Source organism: Bufo bufo, chromosome 1, assembly GCF_905171765.1.
Source record: "Bufo bufo chromosome 1, aBufBuf1.1, whole genome shotgun sequence".
Lineage (NCBI taxonomy): Eukaryota > Metazoa > Chordata > Amphibia > Anura > Bufonidae > Bufo > Bufo bufo.
Window position 1 is genome coordinate 145,246,528 of NC_053389.1, and position 21,715 is coordinate 145,268,242.

The 21,715-nt window shown below is 46.0% G+C and overlaps 1 protein-coding gene across 1 annotated transcript in view; it reads left to right on the plus strand.

Moving 5' to 3' along the window:
• Positions 1-2,375: 2,375 nt before the first annotated feature.
• The window catches only part of LOC120999292 (nicotinamide N-methyltransferase-like), a 92,811-nt gene continuing 73,471 nt past the window's right edge, over positions 2,376-21,715 (plus strand). Inside the window, exon 1 of the mRNA XM_040430167.1 lies at positions 2,376-2,567. Within this exon, the coding sequence (XP_040286101.1) occupies positions 2,417-2,567 (151 nt within the window). The 5' untranslated portion in view covers positions 2,376-2,416. The remainder of the gene's footprint in view (positions 2,568-21,715) is intronic.

The window sequence follows — 21,715 nt, forward strand, 5'->3', positions numbered from 1 at the left end:
CCAGATTCTTATGGTCAGTAAACAAGGCAATAGGGTGTCTGGCTCCCTCTAACCAATGGCGCCATTCCTCAAAAGCTAATTTCATGGCCAACAACTCCCTATCTCCCACATCGTAATTTCTCTCTGCAGAGGAGAGTTTCCTTGAGAAAAATGCACACGGTCACCATTTGGCAGGAGAGGGACCCTGAGATAAGACCGCACCCACACACACCTCAGAAGCATCCACCTCAACAATAAAAGGTAGAGAGACATCAGTTTGTACCAAAATGGGAGCGGAAGCAAAACGCTCTTTAATACTAGAAAAGGCTTTAAGCGCATCTACCAACCACGAGTTAAAATCCACCCCCTTTTTAGTCATATCAGTGAGTGGCTTAACAACAGAGGAATAATTCAAAATGAACTTTCTGTAATAATTGGCAAAACCCAAAAACCGCATCAGCGCCTTCTGATTCTCTGGAAGCTCCCAATCAAGCACAGCGCGGACCTTCTCAGGGTCCATCCGAAAACCAGAAGCAGAGAGAAGAAAACCAAGAAATTGAATCTCCGGAACCGCAAACACACATTTTTCCAGTTTAGCGTATAATTTATTCTCCCGCAGAATCAGCAAGACCTGACATAGGTGGTCCCGATGAGTCTTGAAATCAGGAGAAAAAATCTAAATGTCATCTAGATACACCAGTACAAATTTCCCCATTAAATGATAAATAATGCTGTTCACAAAATGTTGAAATACGGCCGGAGCATTCATCAAACCAAAGGTCATAACCAAATTCTCAAAATGACTCTCAAGGGTATTGAAGGCCATCTTCCATTCGTCCCCTTCCCTGACCCTGACTAGGTTGTATGCCCCTCTTAAATCCAACTTAGAAAAAAACTTTAGCCCCAACAATCTGATTAAATAGGTCCGGGATCAGAGGAAGCGGATATGGGTCACGAATCGTGATACGGTTCAGCTCCCTGAAATCCAGACAAGGTCTTAAAGAAGCATCTTTTTTCTTAACAACAAAAAAAAACTGCGGCAACAGGTGACTTCGATGGTCGGATGTGTCCCTTTCTCAGGCTCTCAGAGATATAAGTACGCATAGTGACTCTTTCAGGTTGGGAGAGATTGTATAGTCGTGATTTTGGCAGCTTGGCGCCTGGGATTAGAATAATAGGGCAGTCGTACTCCCGGTGAGGGGGCAACTCCTGGACACCACTCTCTGAAAACACATCCGAAAATTCAGAGAGAAAAGATGGCACAGTCTTAGTAGAAACCTCTGAAAGAGACGCCGTGAGGCAATTCTCTCTGCAAAACTCACTCCAACCATTTATTTGGCAGCAGGGCCTCTCCTGTATAACGTTTCCTCATCCAAAATACTGCAGTGACATTCCCTGTAATTTTTTATTACCCATTCCAATAACAGGGCATCTTAAGAGTCCTGTATTGTTATTTATCGTCACTACCTCCATGAATCGGGAGTGTGTGATTTGCGTGACACCCGCTTGCCTTCCTTGGATGTGTTAGCTGTTTCTCAGGCTCCCTCTCCGGAATCAAACACTGATTCCCTGTTACCCGTAGTTTACAATGGTTTTGAGCTGACAATTACATGGAAAGTTGATAGGCCAGACATCCGAATGGATCGTCGCCGTCACGGGGACGTGCCATCGGCCCCCAGTTAACTAGAGTCCCCAAAGCGGCAGCAGGCCACCGCTCATAATGTTTTAGATAGTCAGATCAGCAGACCCTTGCTCCTAATGTTTTTGAGGGTCTCCAGCAGGCCATCAATCATAATTTTTTAAGGGTGTGTATGATGCCCTCCTTTATGTGTAACAAAGGGTGTATCGGAGTGCCTCTTCCTTGTAATTTTTGGCAGCACTTGCACTTTATATACAAGTAAATATTCAGGAAAGAATGTTTTCTATAAATTTTCCCTCTAAAATTTTTCCCCTTGGTTTTGTGCGTATTATTGTCATTATGTAAAAGTGGTCTAGTATTTGGACAACATAGTTCGCAGCAGCGACCAGCGAGTCCAAGATGCATCCATGCATACTCCCCATGCTGTTACACAACCATTTTGGTGGTGTTGCCAACAATTTCTGACATTTTATTATGAACCAGGCACCCTCCCATCTTCAGAGGAGGGGGTACCTGGTTTAATGCTCGGGTTCTCCCATTGACTTCCATTATACTCGGGTACTCGGTCGAGCACCCGAATATCACAATGTGTTTGGCCCGAGCCCCCGAGCATCCGAGCACTATGGTGCTTGATCAACACTAATCATTAACAATTCATGTAAATTTTCAGGTTACACAGTAGCATGACTGCCTCATGGAGAAAACAACTCATGATCTGATAAGTAATTCTATTATATAAAGACTTTATAAACACCACCACTGTGGAGAGAGTCACCATCTGTGACACAAGAGTTGACAATGGATTCCAGTACCCACAAAGTCTATCACAAAGACTGCTTTGATTCCAGAGATCTTCTGGATGTTTACTTCTCAGATGAAGATGAAATGGTCTTTCGGGAGGATACCTTGTTATTTCCTATTGAAAATCTTAGAAAAACTTTTGCATTGGGTATGTATTTTTTGTGTTTATTTGGATTTGTTGCTACACTTTTACTATAAAACAGTGTTCATCCCTACCACGCAGTATCTCCCTATTAATATAAACCTAGCACCATACTGTCCATGAAGAGACATGTACCTACAGCTTCAGAGGAATTTTAAGAATATGATATACCATATGTGTATATGATTATACTATTATATATTTTGACCATTATATTTAGAGATGAGCGAATCGAAGCTGACAAAGTGGAATTCGATCCGAATTTAAGGAAAAATTTGATTCACACTGAAGTCGAATTTCCTTACGCTTCATGGAAACTAATCATATTTTTTCCTAAGATGGCTGCTGCATGTATGAGGACATGGAGCAAGGAACTCTGGGAAAGCGAGATCACCAATAATACCATGCATGCAGCCAATCAGCAGCCAGCCAGCCCTGTGATGTCACAGCCCTATAAATAGCCTCAGAAATTATTTGCAAGTGCAGGGAAAGATTATTCAAGGTGTAGGGAAAGGATAGGGAGCAATCATTCCACAGCATTTCTGTTGAACGGGGTTCAGTAGGGGAGGATACAGCCTGGGTAATAGGAACAATCCTATTACACCTTGCTGCATTGACTGGGCACCCAAATTGCCATTATACATCTCTGTAATTCCAGCTAACCGTTCTTATTATGGTGCAAGTGCTGTTTGATACACAAATTAACAGGGTTTATTACAAGGAAATATTTCTACATCTTAGGGTACTTTGACAATAGCGTTATTCTTTTCCGGCATTGAGCTCCGTCCTAGGGGCTCAATACCGGAAAAGAACTGATCAGTTTTATCCTAATGTATTCTGAATGGAGAGCAATCCGTTCAGGATGCATCAGGATGTCTTCAGATCAGTCTTTTTCTCTTTTCAGGACGGAGATAATACCGCAGCATGCTACGGTTTTATATCCGTCCAAAATTCCGGAACACTTGCTGGAATGCCGGTTCCTGCATTTTTTCCCATTAAAATGCATTAATGCCGGATCCGTCCCCGAGTGTTTCGGGAAAACGGACCCGGCATTGCGCTGTTTTTTCGAATGACACCGGAGAGACGGATCCGGCATTTTAATGCATTTGTCAGACGGATCAGGATCCTGATCCGTCTGACAAATGCCACAAGTTTACATACGTTTTGACGGATCCTCTGCCACAAGTGTGAAAGTACCCTTATTTACCCTTGTGCAGTGCAGATATACACTGCTCAAAAAAATAAAGGGAACACAAAAATAACACATCCTAGATCTGAATTAATTAAATATTCTTCTGAAATACTTTGTTCTTTACATAGTTGAATGTGCTGACAACAAAATCACAATCAAAAAAAAATGGAAATCAAATTTTTTATCCCATGGAGGTCTGGATTTGGAGTCACCCTCAAAATTAAAGTGGAAAAACACACTACAGGCTGATCCAACTTTGATGTAATGTCCTTAAAACAAGTCAAAATGAGGCTTAGTAGTGTGTGTGGCCTCCACGTGCCTGTATGACCTCCCTACAACGCCTGTGCATGCTCCTGATGAGGTGGCGGATGGTCTCCTGAGGGATCTCCTCCCAGACCTGGACTAAAGCATCTGCCAACTCCTGGACAGTCTGTGGTGCAACGTGACGTTGGTGGATAGAGCGAGACGTGATGTCCCAGATGTGCTCAATTGGATTCAGGTCTGGGGAACGGGCGGTCGAGGCCATAGCATCAATGCCTTCGTCTTGCAGGAACTGCTGACACACTCCAGCCACATGAGGTCTAGCATTGTCTTGCATTAGGAGGAACCCAGGGCCAACCGCACCAGCATGGTCTCACAAGGGGTCTGAGGATCTCATCTCGGTACCTAATGGCAGTCAGGCTACCTCTGGCGAGCACATGGAGGGCTGTGCGGCCCTCCAAAGAATTGCCACCCCACACCATTACTGACCCAATGCCAAACCGGTCATGCTGGAGGATGTTGCAGGCAGCAGAACGTTCTCCACGGCATCTCCAGAATCTGTAACGTCTGTCACATGTGCTCAGTGTGAACATGCTTTCATCTGTGAAGAGCACAGGGCGCCAGTGGCGAATTTGCCAATCTTGGTGTTTTCTGGCAAATGCCAAACGTCCTGCACGGTGTTGGGCTGTAAGCACAACCCCCACCTGTGGACGTCGGGCCCTCATATCACCCTCATGGAGTCTGTTTCTGACCGTTTGAGCAGACACATGCACATTTGTGGCCTGCTGGAGGTCATTTTGCAGGGCTCTGGCAGTGCTCCTCCTGTTCCTCCTTGCACAAAGGCGGAGGTAGCGGTCCTGCTGCTGGGTTGTTGCCCTCCTACGGCCTCCTCCACGTCTCCTGATGTACTGGCCTGTTTCCAGGTAGCGCCTCCATGCTCTGGACACTACGCTGACAGACACAGCAAACCTTCTTGCCACAGCTCGCATTGATGTGCCATCCTGGATAAGCTGCACTACCTGAGCCACTTGTGTGGGTTGTAGACTATATCTCATGCTACCACTAGAGTGAAAGCACCGGCAGCATTCAAAAGTGACCAAAACATCAGCCAGGAAGCATAGGAACTGAGAAGTGGTCAGGTCACCACCTGCAGAACCACTCCTTTATTGGGGGTGTCTTGCTAATTGCCTATAATTTCCACCTGTTGTCTATCCCATTTGCACAACAGCATGTGAAATTGATTGTCACTCAGTGTTGCTTCCTAAGTGGACAGTTTGATTTCACAGAAGTGTGATTGACTTGGAGTTACATTGTGTTGTTTAAGTGTTCCCTTTATTTTTTTGAGCAGTGTATGTTCTAAAGCATTTTTTCTCTTGTATTAGTGGGGAAAAAAAAGGGCTTATTAGTAGGGTTGAGCGAACCCGAACTGTAAAGTTTGGGTTCGTACCGAACTTTAGAATTTTTGGACCCCGGACCCGAACCCGAATATTTCAGTAAAAGTTTGGGTTCGGGTTCGGTGTTCGGCGCTTTCTTGGCGCTTTTTGAAAGGCTGCACAGCAGCCAATCAACAAGCGGTTAATTGTCTGACCTTAGAAGCCATCACAGCCATGCCTACTAATGGCATGGCTGTGATTGGCCAGAGCAGCATGTGACCCAGCCTCTATATAAGCTGGAGTCACGTAGCGCTGCACATTACTCTGCTGTTACAAGTGTAGGGAGAGGATGCTGCTGGACTTGTGATTTCAGGGAGAGAATAGGAGAGAATCTAACTCAGCGATCTACCTAGAAATAGTTGTGCGGGTGCAGGGCACAATCGTTTTACCCTGCCCTAAGCCCATTGACAAAATAAAAAACTTTTATAATTCTGTTAGTTAGGTGGGCGGCGGCCATTTTATGCAAGCTCAGTGCACCAGCACTGCATCTGAGCTTTTAGGACATTGCAAATCTCCATTTTTTTGGGCAATCTAAAACATCTGGATTAGTCAGTGTGCAATTTAAGCTAGAAATACACCCATCATTTTCTGGGGTTTGAAAAACACACTTTTTTGTCAAAAACAGTATTTTCCTGATCTGCAAGTGTTACATTCAAGTTTAATATATACAGCTTACATATTCTGTTACCAAAAAAAAACTATTTTTGGGCAATCTACAACATCTGGATTAGTCAGTGTGCAATTTAAGCTAGAAATACACCCATCATTTTCTGGGCTTTTAAAAACACTTTTTTTGTCAAAAAACAGTATTTTCCTGATCTGCAAGTGTTAAATTCAAGTTTAATATATACAGCTTTCATATTCTGTTACCAAAAAACTTTTTTTGGGCAATCTACAACATCTGGATTAGTCAGTGTGAAATTTAAGCTAGAAATACACCCTTCATTTTCTGGGGTTCGAAAAACACACTTTTTTGTCAAAAAACAGTTTTTTCCTGATCTGCAAGTGTTAAATTCAAGTTTAATATACATACAGCTTTCATATTCTGTTACCAAAAAAACATTTTTTTGGCAATCTACAACATCTGGATTAGTCAGTGTGCAATTTAAGCTAGAAATACACCCATCATTTTCTGGGGTTTTAAAAAAACACTTTTTTGTAAAAAAAAAAAACCTGTATTTTCCTGATCTGCAAGTGTTAAATTCAAGTTTAATATATATACAGCTTTCATATTCTGTTACCAAAAAAAAAACACTTTTTTGGCAATCTACAACATCTGGATTAGTCAGTGTGCAATTTAAGCTAGAAATACACCCATCATTTTCTGGGGTTTTAAAAACACACTTTTTGTTAAAAAACTGTATTTTCCTGATCTGCAAGTATTAAATTCAAGTTTAATATATACAGCTTTCATATTCTGTTACCAAAAAAACATTTTTTGGGCAATCTGCAACGTCTGGATTAGTCAGTTTGCAATTTAAGCTAGAAATACACCCATCATTTTCTGGGGTTTGAAAAACACACTTTTTTTTAAAAAAAACTGTATTTTCCTTATCTGCAAGTGTTAAATTCAAGTCAAGTAAATCCCTGTTACAATTGGTGTAATATTCCTATGATTGGGAATTGAAAATTTGCAAGCGTGAAGTTGAACCAGCGTATTGCAATAATCTGTGGGCTGTGCGCGTCCAGAACTTCGTATTGCGCAGGTGTCTAGCATTGCTAGCAACCAGAGACCACACGTAGAACAGCCAGCGTCCGGAAAACCCCACTGCGCAGGCGCGCAGCGTCATTAACAACCGGAGACTATCCGTGGAGCGGCTGATACCTGGACTGTATGCTAACAGACGCCACCGTACAGGCAACACCGACATCGGGTAAGAGGCGCATAAGCGCTACAAAAGAAAACTACCCGTTATACTACAAAGGCGCCGAAGCGACCGGACACGTCAGTGGACTTGTGCACCACTACTGTTAATATCTAACTCACCCATCAGTGTGACTTGAGACACTGGACACTCACACACGCTCCATAGAACATTCTACCATCCTATGGAAAATACACCAAATAAGAAAATTTAAAAGGAAACAACGTAGGGCTGCAGTCCACACATTATAGAGCAAGCTGCTAGAGCTCCGCAGCCTCGTATAAAGGAGGGACCGTGACTATTAATTATTTATATTTATTTTTATGTATTTTTATTGCTAATTTTAGATTCAATATTGTATTTGATTTTGTGCTGCCATATGGTGCATCTATGTCAGCATAAGAGTGTATATTTGTATGTAAGATTGGCCAACATCTGGCATAATTTTATAGGTTGAGATTAAATTGTATGTAATTAACTTCTTGTGCGCTGGTCATTTTTTTGTATATCTATTGTCTAGCTATTGGATGGTAAGCAGGCCATGCTCTATTTTGGTGAGCTTCCCATAAATATTTTTTTGCCAAAAAACTGTATCTTCCTGATCTGCAAGTGTTAAATTCAAGTTTAATATATACAGCTTTTATATTCTGTTACCAAAAAAACACTTTTGGCAATCTACAACATCTGGATTAGTCAGTGTGCAATTTAAGCTAGTAATACACCCATCATTTTCTGGGGTTTTAAAAACACACTTTTTTGAAAAAAACACTGTTTTCAGGCCTTGCAGCATCAGCACGTGTGAAATTACAGGGTTATATACTGCTGTCAAATTCAGTTATTAAACAAACACCCGTTTGGGCAAAAAAAAAATTAGTTGCCAGCCTTTGCTGCAGATGTCATTGTGAGATACACCCTTTATACATTTGGGTTATATTCAGATATTTGAAATACCGCCATTTTGTGCACAAATCTTTAATTCAGGCCTACTGTGGGTTAGGCCGTGTGAGATACACCCTTTAAATACAGGGGTTTGATTTCGGTATCTGAAATACAGCCATTTTGGGCAAAGATATATTTAATTGAGGCCTACTGTATTGTATACTCTATAGTACAATCTTGGGCCACTACACGGTTCTTTATACCTGACGCTAACATTGACCTATAATAATAACTTCACTCTTGAGTTATTTGGTCAGTTTTATCCCTGTAAAAGTGGTTGTGTCACTTCAACAAGTGGCATTTATCATGTTAAGAAAGTTAATACAAGCCACTTACCAATGTATTGCTATTATCCATAATGCTTCCTTTGCTGTCTTGATTCTTTTTCCATCACATTATACACTGGTTACAACCTCCCTGCAATCCATCAGCGCTGGCCGTGCTTGCACACTATAGGAAAATGTACCTGCCTCTCTCGTGGCCGGGACCATGGCTCACATAGGCTGGTGCTTTATCCTATAGTGTGCAAGCATGACCACCAGTGGCGTCGCTACAGGGGGGGCAAGGGGGGGGGGGCAATTGCCCCCCCAGGTCATTCCTTGCCCCCCCCCCGCTGATTTGCAGCTGCGCCCGGACGCCCGCACTAGTGATGTCCGGTTCATGAAGCAGAGCAATAGCAGAGAGACGCTGGCAGCAGGGAGGAGTGTAATCTGATCCTAGAGTGGAAACCAGCCCCTCCCCTCCCCGCCCACCCCGGCCTGCAACCAATCAGAGCTCAGGCAAGCACTAGCAGCACTGAGTCACACAGGTCACACAGTACAGGGAGTCAAAGAATCGAATGAGTCCGAGTTAGAGACTCATTCGATTCTTTGTTAGGCCTCCTGCACACGACCGTTTTTTTTTTTAAGGTCCGCAAAAATGGGGTCCGTAGGTCCGTGATCCGTGACCATTTTTTCGTCCGTGGGTCTTCCTTGAGTTTTGGTGTCGGCCTGGCCGTGCGGAGCCAAACGGATCCGTCCTGAATTACAATGCAAGTCAATGGGGACGGATCCATTTGACGTTGACACAATATGGTGCAATTGCAAACGGATCCGTCCCCATTGACTTTCAATGTAAAGTCAGGAGTCCCTATACCATCGGATCGGAGTTTTCTCCAATCCGATGGTATATTTTAACTTGAAGCGTCCCCATCACCATGGGAACGCCTCTATGTTAGAATATACCATCGGATATGAGTTAGATCATGAAACTCAGATCCGACAGTATATTCTAACACAGAAGCGTTCCATGTCACGGAAGGTGTACAGCAAACTAGAAGACACAAAAGGAAGATCCGACTGACTGGATCCCAAACTAAGGAACAAAAGGGGAAGCCCTGCAACAGACCTGGCTCTCTCCCTGACTGCTCAGCCTATGCAAAATTCTCAATGGTAGAAGATCGCATATCCGCGTACCTCGACTGTATAACACCTGAACACCCTATAATAGTGAGGGGACACAACCACCGGCTCCCTACACTTGATACGGAGGGAGTCAGGGTCACCTGAGATCAGTGTGCGGCCCCCCCGGCCCCCCCTCCCTCCCTCTATTGTATTATTTTCATTGGTGGCACAGTGTGCGGCCCTTCCCCCCGGCCCCCCTCCCTCCCTCTATTGTATTATTTTCATTGGTGGCCAGTGTGCGGCCTCCCCTCTCCCCCCCTCCCCCCGATCATTGGTGGCAGCGGAGAGTTCCGATCGGAGTCCCAGTTTAATCGCTGGGACTCCGATCGGTAACCATGGCAACCAGGACGCTACTGCAGTCCTGGTTGCCATGGTTACTTAGCAATATTAGAAGCATCATACTTACCTGCTGCGCTGTCTGTGACCGGCCGGGAGCTCCTCCTACTGGTAAGTGACAGGTCTGTGCGGCGCATTGCTTAATGATCTGTCACTTACCAGTAGGAGGAGCTCCCGGCCGGTCACAGACAGCGCAGCAGGTAAGTATGATGCTTCTAATATTGCTAAGTAAGGGGAGGCCGCACACTGTGCCACCAATGAAAATAATACAATAGAGGGAGGGAGGGGGGGGCGGGGGGGCGGCACACTGTGCCACCAATGAAAATAATACAATAGAGGGAGGGAGGGGGCGGGGGGGGGACGCACACTGTGCCTACCAATGAAAATAATACAATAGAGGGAGGGAGGGGGCGGGGGGGGGTCGCACACTGTGCCACCAATGAAAATAATACAATAGAGGGAGGGGGGGCCGGGGGGGGCCGCACACTGTGCCACCAATGAAAATAATACAATAGAGGGAGGGGGACCGGGGGGGGGGCCACACTGGCCACCAATGAAATTAAAACTGGGGAGGGAGGGGGGTCTGCCCCCTGCTGCCTGGCAGCCCCTGATCTCTTATAGGGGGCTATGATATGCACAATTAACCCCTCAGGTGCAGCACCTGAGGGGTTAATTGTGCGGATCACAGCCCCCTGTAAGAGATCGGGTGCTGCCAGGCAGCAGGGGGCAGTCATGTACACAGTTCGTAGTATATTCTAACTAGAAGCGTCCCCATCATTATGGGAATGCCTCTGTGTTAGAATATACTGTCGGTTCTGAGTTTTCACAAAGTGAAAACTCAGCTCTGAAAAAGCTTTTATGCAGACGGATCTTCGGATCCGTCTGTATGAAAGTAACCTACGGCCACGGATCACGGACGCGGATGCCAATCTTGTGTGCATCCGTGTTCTTTCACGGACCCATTGACTTGAATGGGTCCGTGAACCGTTGTCCGTCAAAAAAATAGGACAGGGAACACAGATCACGGATGCGGCTGCAAAACGGTGCATTTTCCGATTTTTCCACGGACCCATTGAAAGTCAATGGGTCCGCAAAAAAAAAACGGAAAACGGCACAACGGCCACGGGAGCACACAACGGTCGTGTGCAGGAGGCCTTAAAAGAACCGTGAGTCACTAGAACAGTTTACACTGAGGCTGATGCTTTTGCTGCAGCAGTGATGAGATTAAGGGACAGACAGCAGAGAGATAAGAGAAGTGACATGACACAGAGTTTAGATTACAGGTTGAATTAACCCTTTAGGATCAAATTGGCTTCTCAAGGAGATATATATGTTAAAGGCATCCCTTCTTCTGAAACTTCTGTCTCATTCAGTAGCTATATAACTAAGGGTGGGTTCACACTAGTTATTTTCCTGTGTGATGTCTGTGCGGACTGTGGACTATTTTATTATCAGCCAGTGTTGCTGTTATCAACTCAGCACATACTGTACAGTTTTCCCTGTGCATTCACTTCACTTGGTTGTACTGTCAGACTGTCACAACAGTCCTGTCCGCTTCCCTACACTTCCTCACTCAGTCAGAGCTCAGACCAAGTGCCAAGAGCCGACTCAGCGAGTCAGCAAGTGAATCTAAGCATCCGCGCATGCGCACCACCTAAGCTCTTCGGTTCACTTGCGTCTCAGCTCAGCAGAGTCAGCGAGTAAACCGAACATTCGATTCATGAATCGGTTCATAAAGATCCGAACTTTCCATCTCTAGCCCGCACTACTGAGTGAGTGATTCACAAATCACAACACAGACAACATACACAGACAGACATGACAGATGGGGGTGGGGGCGGCGTTCAGACCCAGCGGAGGCAGAGCGTGCAGGGCGGGCGCAGGCTGGGAGTGCGGCAGCCGTAGAGTTGACATCACCACGTAAAGCTGCGTGCCTGCCCGCCCGCGCAAACGCTTGCTTCTGTTCTGCAGCTCTGCTACTGCGTCTGCTAGTGTCAGTGAGCCTGTCTGTGCCCAGCCCAGGCCCTAGCTTCGGACAGGAGAGGTCCAGAGGAGGACTGTGTGTGGCAACTTCCCAATAACTCTGCCATGCCCTGCCCTGGCCGGCCCCTAGGCAAGCTAAGAAGAAAACAAAGTAATTATAAAAAGTTTTAAAAAAAGTAAGTACCCCCACTACCTCGCCTCATGGCCTGCCTGCTTGCGCCCAGCCCCTCCTCAACCCTGATACCCCTATAACTTAGGGGTATCAGGGTACATTATACAGGGGTAATATAACTAAGGACCCCTGTATAATGTCCCCTGATAGCACTGAGTCCTCCTCAGTTATATTGCCCTTGTATAATGTACCCTGATACCCCTTAGTTATAATATTACCCATAATGTCCCCTGATACCCCTCAGTTATATCACCCATAATGTCCCCTGATACCCCTCAGTTATATAACTGAGGGTAATCAGGGTACATTATACAGGGGGTAATATAACCAAGGGGTATCAGGGTACATTATACAGGGGGTAATATAACTTATATTACCACCGTATAATGCCTGATAGGCCTCCTGAGTAACTTATATTACCCTTGTATAATTATGAACCCGGATACACCTTAGTTATATGATCCCGGCGGGGTCATATAACTAAGGGGTATCAGGGTACATTATTATACAGGGGTAATATAACTCAGGAGGCCTATCAGGCATTATACGGTGGTAATATAGCTTACATTACCCCTGTATAATGTCCCATGATAGCCCTCCTCAGTTATATTATCCTTGTATAATGTACCCTGATACCCCTCAGTTATATTACCCCTGTATAATGCACCCTGATATCCCTTAGTTATATAATATAACTAAGGGGTATCAGGGTGCATTATACAGGGGTAACATAACTAAGGAGTTCTATCCTATCAGGGACGTAATACAGGGGTAATGTAAGCTATATTACCCCTTTATAATGTCTGATAGCCCTCCTCAGTTATATTACACCCAATGTACCCTGATACCCCTAATTATATTACCCCGGTGTCAGGGGCGTAGCTGCATGGGAAGCGGCTGCTTTAGTATTTTTTTAAGTAGTATGATTAGCTGGTGAAAATTATTAGTGCCCCCCCATTTTTGACTGTGTATCTTCTGTGCCCCCCCTATATATTGATCCTAGAGTCGCCACTGACGACCACCGCTGATGGATTGCAGTGTAGTCAAAACAATGGAAATGAACAGTGTATAATGTGATGGAAAAATTAATTAAACCAGCAAAGTAAGCAATATGGACAATCACAATACATTATTGAGTGACACAACCCCTTTAAAGGGCATCAGTCTGGAGGTTTGTACCTATAAAACTGTCTGACCTTCTACATGTGCACTTGGCAGTTGAAGGCAATTGTGTAGTTCCCATGTTCACATATGCCTGCATTGCTAAGAAAAATTATGTTTTAATTAAAGATAAGCGAACCAGTTCGTAACAAACTTTTCAACATTTCGGACAATAGACGGGGTCAATCTTTTTCAGGTTCGTTTGGGACAAATCCAGTACATGTTGGAGGGAAAAAGCCCTAGGGAAGAAGAAGGGTGCTCACATTACCCTGAGAGGAAGTGGGGGGAGAGTTTGTCCTGATTGGCTCTTAGGCCGACAGATAGCTTAGAGGAGCCAATCAGTGCTGCAGCAGGCAGGGAGGTGCCCTGGAAGAACATCATTCTATGCTAGGCCGTGAATGAGAGTAGATGAGTCTTTCAGTGTCTGCCTTAAAAACAATCTTAGGGAGTCAGTGACAGTAAAGGGACATTTAAGGAAAAGGCTACAATAATAAAGAAGAATTAATTGTGTGTGTAGAATAGGGACAGGCCGGGAAAGCTGTCAGCCAGGGAGTGAGAAGAGAGGAGCTGAGGCTAGCTGTGCCTCCTAGCACAACTGCAACTGCTGCAAACCTCTAAAGAAGCTACCTGCAAGAACATTTCTTTCATTTTTTCCCCATTTTCGTAGAAATATATTTTATTGGGGGCGGTGGAATAAGCGCAAAAATGTACAGCTTGTGTTTTACCATCGATGTAGCAATTAAAATCTCAGTAAAAACACCTGAAATACTAGTCCAAACTCTATGTCAGGGCATCTACACATACTGCAGTTTTTTTTTTTTTTAAAAGCATACATGTGTCCAGTGCTTTAAGTGGGCCAAAAGAGGTGCCGGTACTCTATTAGGCGCCGGTGCTCCCCCCCCTGCACATCAGACCCCCCCATCACACACATATATATTAGTTCCTCTATGTACCAGTACAGTACCCCCCCCACCACCGCACATTCGTTCCTCTCTGTACCAGTACCCCCCTGCACATCAGACCCCCCCCCCCCCACTCATCCCACACACACACATTAATTCCTCTCTGTACCAGTACCCCCCTGCCAGGGGGGTACTGGTACAGAGAGGAATTAATGTGTGTGTGTGTGTGATGAGGGGGGGGTCTGATGTGCAGGGGGGTACTGGTTCAGAGAGGAACGAATGTGCGGTGGTGGGGGGGGGGGGTACTGGTACATAGAGGAACTAATATATATGTGTGTGATGGGGGGTCTGATGTGCAGAGGGGTACTGGTACAGAGAGGCACTAATGTGTGGTGGTGGTGGTGGTGGGGGGGGGGGTACTGGTAAAGAGAGGAACTAATGTGTGTGATGAGGGGGGGGGGGTCTGATGTGCAGGGGGGTACTGGTACAGAGAGGAACGAATGTGCGGTGGTGGGGGGGGGGGTCCTGGTACATAGAGGAACTAATATATATGTGTGTGATGGGGGGGTCTGATGTGCAGGGGCCCCCTACACATCAGACCCACCCATCAGACACATATATATTAGTTCCTCTATGTACCAGTACCCCCCCCCCCACCGCACATTCGTTCCTCTCTGTACCAGTACCCCCCTGCACATCAGACCCCCCCCCCCTCATCACACACATTAATTCCTCTCTGTACCAGTACCCCCCTGCCAGGGGGGGGGGGGTACTGGTACAGAGAGGAACTAATGTGTGTGGGGGGGGGGGGGGTGCCTGTCACTCACCAGTACTCTTCAGAAGTTGGATTCCAAAGCAAAGTCGATGTTCTTTGCTGCACCGTCCGACTCCTGACTCCAAGGAGGACCAGTCACTGGTCGCCGCACTGATCGCTCCACACAGGCGCGCGGGAAGGAGTTGACGTCACCTAACGTGAGGTCAACTCCCTGCCTGCGCCAGCCTGAGCCGTACTCTGCAACGACCCGCCCCCCTCCACTAGCTGCCCAGCCAACGACATTAGGGAGGAGATACTGCCAGCAGGGGCGGATTAAGTGCATGATAGGCCCGGGGCTGTCTAACCAACTCCCCCCCCCCCCCCCCCCCCATTGTAGTTTAGTGTTTTTTTTTGTATGAAGAGGCTGTGGTGCTTCATGAGCGCCACAGTCTCTTCCTAGGCCATATGACATCTTCAGACAAAAAAAAAATACCCCAAATTGGGTCCTAAACTGAAAAATTTGGTCGCCAAATTTAAAATACATATAATTATAATAAAAAAGACATGGAGGAGAATACAGCACCACATACCTCTTACATCCAGTGACATCTCCTGTCATGTAGACCTTCTCTTTCCTCTTCTCCTCCATTTGACCCAGACCGCCATGGCAAATTCTTTCAGCCGCATCTCGTCTCTACAGTTTGTAACACAGACACGTTAGATTTCTAAATTCCTCCTCATCCTGGTGTCCCCACAGTGTCATCCTGCTGCCACTCCCAATACTGTGGCCGTTGTGCCCCCCAATGTCCAAGGTACTATACTGCTGAAAAAATAGTGACCCTAATAGACATAATTGGGGTAATTTATCAAACTGGTGTAAAGTAGAACTGGATTTCCAAAAGAGCTGTCAAATATGAAAGTTGGAATCTGATTGGTTGCTAAGGGCAACTAAGCCAGTTCTGCTTTACACCAGTTTGATAGATTACCCCAAATGTTCCTATAGTGTCCACAGCAATTATAATGTCCCCTAGAGACCCCCAGTAATAATAACACCCTATATTGTGCTCCAGGTAATAATCCCTGTATAGTGTCCCCAGAAATAATAGAATTGTCCCTACAGTGCCTCCCCAATAGCAACACCCCCATATAGTAATTTCCACCACACTGCCCCCACATAGTAATTACCCCATTGTAATTTGCCCCCACACAGTAATTTCCCCCAAACTGCCCCCACACAGTAATTTGCCCCACACTGCCCCTACATAGTAATTTCCCCCACATAGTAATTTGCCCCCACATAGTAATTTGCACCCACACTGCCCCCACATAGTAATTTCCACCACACTGCCCCCACATAGAAATTACCCCCACACAATAGTTTCCCCCCACACTGCCCCCACATAGTAATTTGCACCTACATAGTAATTTGCCCCCACATAGAAATTACCCCACACTGCCCCCACACAATAGTTTCCCCTACATAGTAATTTGTCCCCACATAGCAATTTCCCCACACTGCCCCCCACATAGCAATTTCCCCCACACTGTCCCCACACAATAGTTTCCCCCACATAGTAGTCCCTCCCATAATAATTTGGCCCCACACTGCCCCCACATAGTAATTACCCCACACAATAGTTTCCACCACACTGCCCCCATATAGTAATTTGCCCCCACATAGTAGTCCCTCCCATAATAATTTGCCCCCACACTGCCCCCACATAGTAATTTGCCCCCACACTGCCCCATATAGTAATTTGCCCCCACATAGTAGTCCGGCTCCCATAATAATTTGCCCCCACATAGTAGTCCCTCCCATAAAAATGTAGCCCCACACAACCCCACATTCCCCCTCCCATGTACTCGAGGTCCCTTCCCTAATATGTCCTCCTCTGTGTCTCGTCCCCCACATGTCTCCCAAAGTAGGCACATGAAATAAAAAAATTAAAATTGGAAAACAAAATGAAAAGCTAAATACTTACTGTCCAGGGCCAGGCACTTGATCGCAGACGGAAGCGGGATGAGGCAGGCACACGTCAATGTGCTGTGTCCCGGCACAGGCGCGTGATGACGTCATCACGCACGCCTGCGCCGGGATTTCACTACCGCATAGGCCTCAGGCCTACTAGGCCTGAAGCCTATGGCGGTGATAGGCGACGGGACAGGGAGCTATGCGCAGGGCCGGACTGGGGATAAAAACCAGCCCTGGAAAAAGTTGTATACCAGCTCCACAGCATTGCGTCGTTATTTACTTGTTTATAAAAGGCGAAAGCATTCATTTTAAAACACGTGTGTAAACACGAATATGAATTTTGCCCCACAATAGCTCTTTTGTAGAACCCCCATTGTTTATATTATCACAGCAGACCAGCTTTTCCCAAACAGGATGCGATAACGATATGCGATGCGATATTTTAAGGGAATTGTGGTAGAGGTCTATTTGCAGTGTTATGGGGGATCTGTGGATGGCGCTGTTATGGGGGATCTGTGGATGACACTGTTATGGAGGGGATCTGTGGATGACACTGTTATTGAGGGGATCTGTGGATGGCACTGTTATGGGGGATCTGTGGATGGCACTGTTATGGAGGGGATCTGTGGATGGCACTGTTATGGAGGGGATCTGTGGATGACACTGTTATGGGGGATCTGTGGATGGCACTGTTATGGGGGACGTATGGATGATGCACTGTTATAGGGGATGTGTGCTATGACACATAGGGCCATGAGGGGGGCCTGCATAAGATGCTATATGTGTGAATGACACACATATAGCATGTTTTGCTGGCCCCTCTCATGGCCCTATGTGTCACAGACTCACAGCATTACTTTATTAATGTCCCCTCATGTGTCCTAAACCACGAACATAACTGTCTTTGTATGCAAAGTCTTTCTTTACTGCTGAAACAATCCCTCTCCTATTGATATTGAAAATCACCAGCCTCTCTGTATTCAGCCTCCTACCTGACACACAGCCCTGGCCCCTGAACAGCCGGATGACAGCTCTGCACAAGCAGGCTTAAGGACCTTCCGTGATGTCATGATCATGTGATCAGTCACATGTGTGGGAGGAGTCAGGCTCCGGGCAATGTCTGTGCTGGAGCCTGCTGTTGGGGGCGGGGCCGGGCTCCTCTCTCTGTCAGTCACTCTGTGTAAAATACTACACCAGCCAAGGAGCCTCCTCGCTGTCGGCACGGCCGGCAGTATGTGGGCGTTCGGGTCGGCGCTGGGCCCGGGGCTGCCGACCCGAACGTCCCTATTGTAATCCGCCACTGACTGCCAGCTCTCCGCTGCGCTCCGGTACCGGAAACCCACGTACTGGGCGCACGGAGAGGTGCTGGTACTCTCCAGGGCAATTTTTGGAAGTGGCGGTACTGAGTACCGCCGCGTTCCGGCCCACTTCAAGCACTGCATGTGTCTTAAAATACGCAGGATAGTGTGATAATGGGATTTAGGACTAAATCCGTTTATCCGTTTTATCTCCACACAGTTCAAATTTTTGGTATTTTAGGGTTGTTGAATTTATGAAAACCAGCATAGATGTAATTACGTGTCTAACAATATGCAGTGAAGCTCACAACATTATCTGAGTGATAACGTGATATTAGGCCCAAATCCGTGTATTTCCATCTCCAGGCACTTCCAGTGTTGGTGTGGTGGTGGTGGTGGTGAATTCATATTAATTTGTCAACTTCTGTTTTACACTGGAGAATTTTTTTTTCTTTAGTCTGAATATTTTAACAAGTAAAAGGCATTGGGCACAAATCTGTTAGTGGCGCTGATACTGCAGTATTTCCAAAGTGAACTGTCGGTAGTAGCGTCTTCAGTGTGTTTGTGGAAAGGAAAGGACATTATATTGCTCCTCCATGTCTTTCGTATGTCAGGGCTTTGGAAGGTTTCAAAACGAAAGATTCAGAGCCAGGATGTGGATAGTATCAGCACCACCTATCCGGCCAGAAGAAGTAGTAGTAGGATGCCATTGTCTCAAGCTTAGGAAAGGCGCAATATTATCTCTGAGGAGAAGGATGAGATTGTGGATTGGATGGCTCAGTCCACCTCTCAGTCACAGCAGGATGATATGGAGGTGACACCATGTGTTGAAGCCGAGGGTCGCAGCGTTCCTCCTGCTTCTCCTCCTTGCAGCCCCAGAGGCTTTAATGGAGTCCTCTCATTCTTTACATCCCATTCCTTTTTTGGTGCCTTCCTTTTTACTAAAAGGTGGCAAGAAAACCCCACCACATCCTAGGGCAGGCACTCAAAAGAGTCTAACTAATAATGACTTGTGTGAGAGCAGTCACCATTTGAGCTGCCCTGAGAAGGAGGTTCAGGAGGAGGCTGGGGACCACATGCATAGCTCTGTTGATGGTGGTGGTAATAATGGAACCTGTAGGTATGTACATCATTGGCAGTGGAGGCATTGACAGTGGCAGTCGGGGCAAATGCAGAGCAAGGAAGGGGACCCAGGAGCCCACCATGATATTTTACAGTACTATAAAAGTGGCAAGGAGGGTGAGGACTTCGATGACAATTGTGTGCTGGGTAGTACCTGGGAGCTGGATCAATGTGCTGAGGAGGAGGCAACATCAGTGGAGCAGGGTGGTAGTGACAACAGCAGCAATAAAGAGCACAGGCAAAGTACCTCCAAAAGAACAGCTAGGGCCACGTTGTGGCCGTTCAAACACAAGCATAGGTTCCAGAGGTGTATTGCAGCACATGAGGCAGCATCACTGGATTCTTTGGGAATAAACAAACGGCCACCATTCCCAATCAGAACACGTCTATCCTCCTTCTTCTGGTCCTCTTTGTGGCAGCCAACTCGCATCCCCAAGCAATACGGTATGTCATCATCACTTTATTATTTTCCTGCTAAGGCTCCTTCTTGTCCTCTGATCCATCATGAGACATCTACAGTATAACAGAATGTTTGGCCATTAAATAACTTCTCTCCACCAGCAATGTCTACAAGCTGAACCCCCACCTGGTCATGTTGCTGGCAGTGCAGTTGCTGCTGTACCATTTAGAAGTACCTTGTGATGGAGAATGCGGGCCACTCGTTGCGATTCTCGATATGCCATACGGTGTTAGAGCTGATTGGCCTGAGCGAGAGTAACCACACAGGATAGCAGTCAATAAAGTACATCAAGCAGCAAACATCCTGCTGGCTGTCACTCGGCCGAGTCCAACTAGGCCAGGTGATGAGTGAGTAGTTTTTTCATCTCTAGTTTTAATGTATGCAAATGATCTTCTAGGAGCAACGGGGGGCATTGACGCACCTAGAGGCTCTGCTTTCTCTGCCATCCCCTGACCACTTTGATTGACAAGGCCAGGCAGTGGAAACATCATCACTCTTGATTTTATCATGTAGACAAAGTAAATACCAGGCACTTACTAATGTACGGTATTTGGATTTTCCATATTGCCTCCATTGCTGGCTCGATTGGTTTTTCTGTCACATTATACACTGCTCGTTTCCAGGTATCACAGCTACTGCTGCAATCCAGCAGTTGTGGCCATGCTGTCATACTATAGAAAAAGTGCTGGCCTCTCCAGTGGCTGAGACCATGGCAGTGCATAGGCATGCATGAGCTGCTCAGGAGCAGTGCATGATGTGATGGAAATCTGAAGTCAGCAATGGAGGCAATATGAACAATCACAATACATTAGTGAGTGCCTTGTATTAACTTTGTCTACATAATAAAAGCCATTTGCTGAAGTGAGACAATGCCTTTCACTTTCTGAGAAAACGTTGCCATACTACATATGTTACAGTTTTGGTGTATTTGCTATTAAAGGGCGTCTGTCAGTAGATTTGTACCTATGAAACTGGCCTAGGACCTAAGAGCAACAGGGACATTGCTGTTACATCAAGAGGCTCTGCTCACTCTGCAGTTTCCATGGCATCTGCACTTCGGCCAGGGCCGTCTTTAACGCAGGGCAAAAGTGGCAGCTACCCCGGGCCCAGATGCTCCTGGGGGGGTCCAAGGCAGCTGCCTCTTGAGCCCCGCTGGCCACTGGAGGAACTTTCATGGGTCCATACTAGGGTTCAGCAAACCAGAACTGTAAAGTTCGTGTTCGTACCGAACTTTAGGATTTTTGGACCCCGAACCCGAACTTTTCAATAAAAGTTTGGGTTCGGGTTTAATGTTCGGTGAGTTAATGGCACTTTTTGAAAGGCTGCAGAGCAGCCAATCAACAAGCGTTTAACTTGTGTGCCCTTAGAAGCCATCACAGCCATGCCTACTAATGGCATGGCTGTGATTGGCCAGTGCAGCATGTGACCCAGCCTCTATTTAAGCTGGAGTCACGTTACTCTGCTCTGATTAGTGTAGGGCTTGGATGCTGCTGCTGTGAGGGAGAGAATAGGAAAGAATCTTTTATCAGAAGTGCTTGTTTAACTCATCGATCTACAGCGAATTTTGTTTTGTGGGTGCAGTGCACAATATTTTTACCCTGCCCTGAGCCCAGTGACACTGAAAAACCTTTTATCCGTTGGTTAGTTCGGTGGGCGTCGGCGGCCATTTTATGCAAGTTCAGTGCACCAGCACAGCATATGTGCTTTTCTGACAGTCAAATACAAGCTTTAAATACTGCAATTATGTTCTGTGTTTAAAAAAATACATTTTTGGCAATACCCTAGATCTGGGGCCTTTGCTGCATTTTTCAGTGTGAAATACAAGCTTTAAATACTGCAATAATATTCTGGGTTTAAAAAAA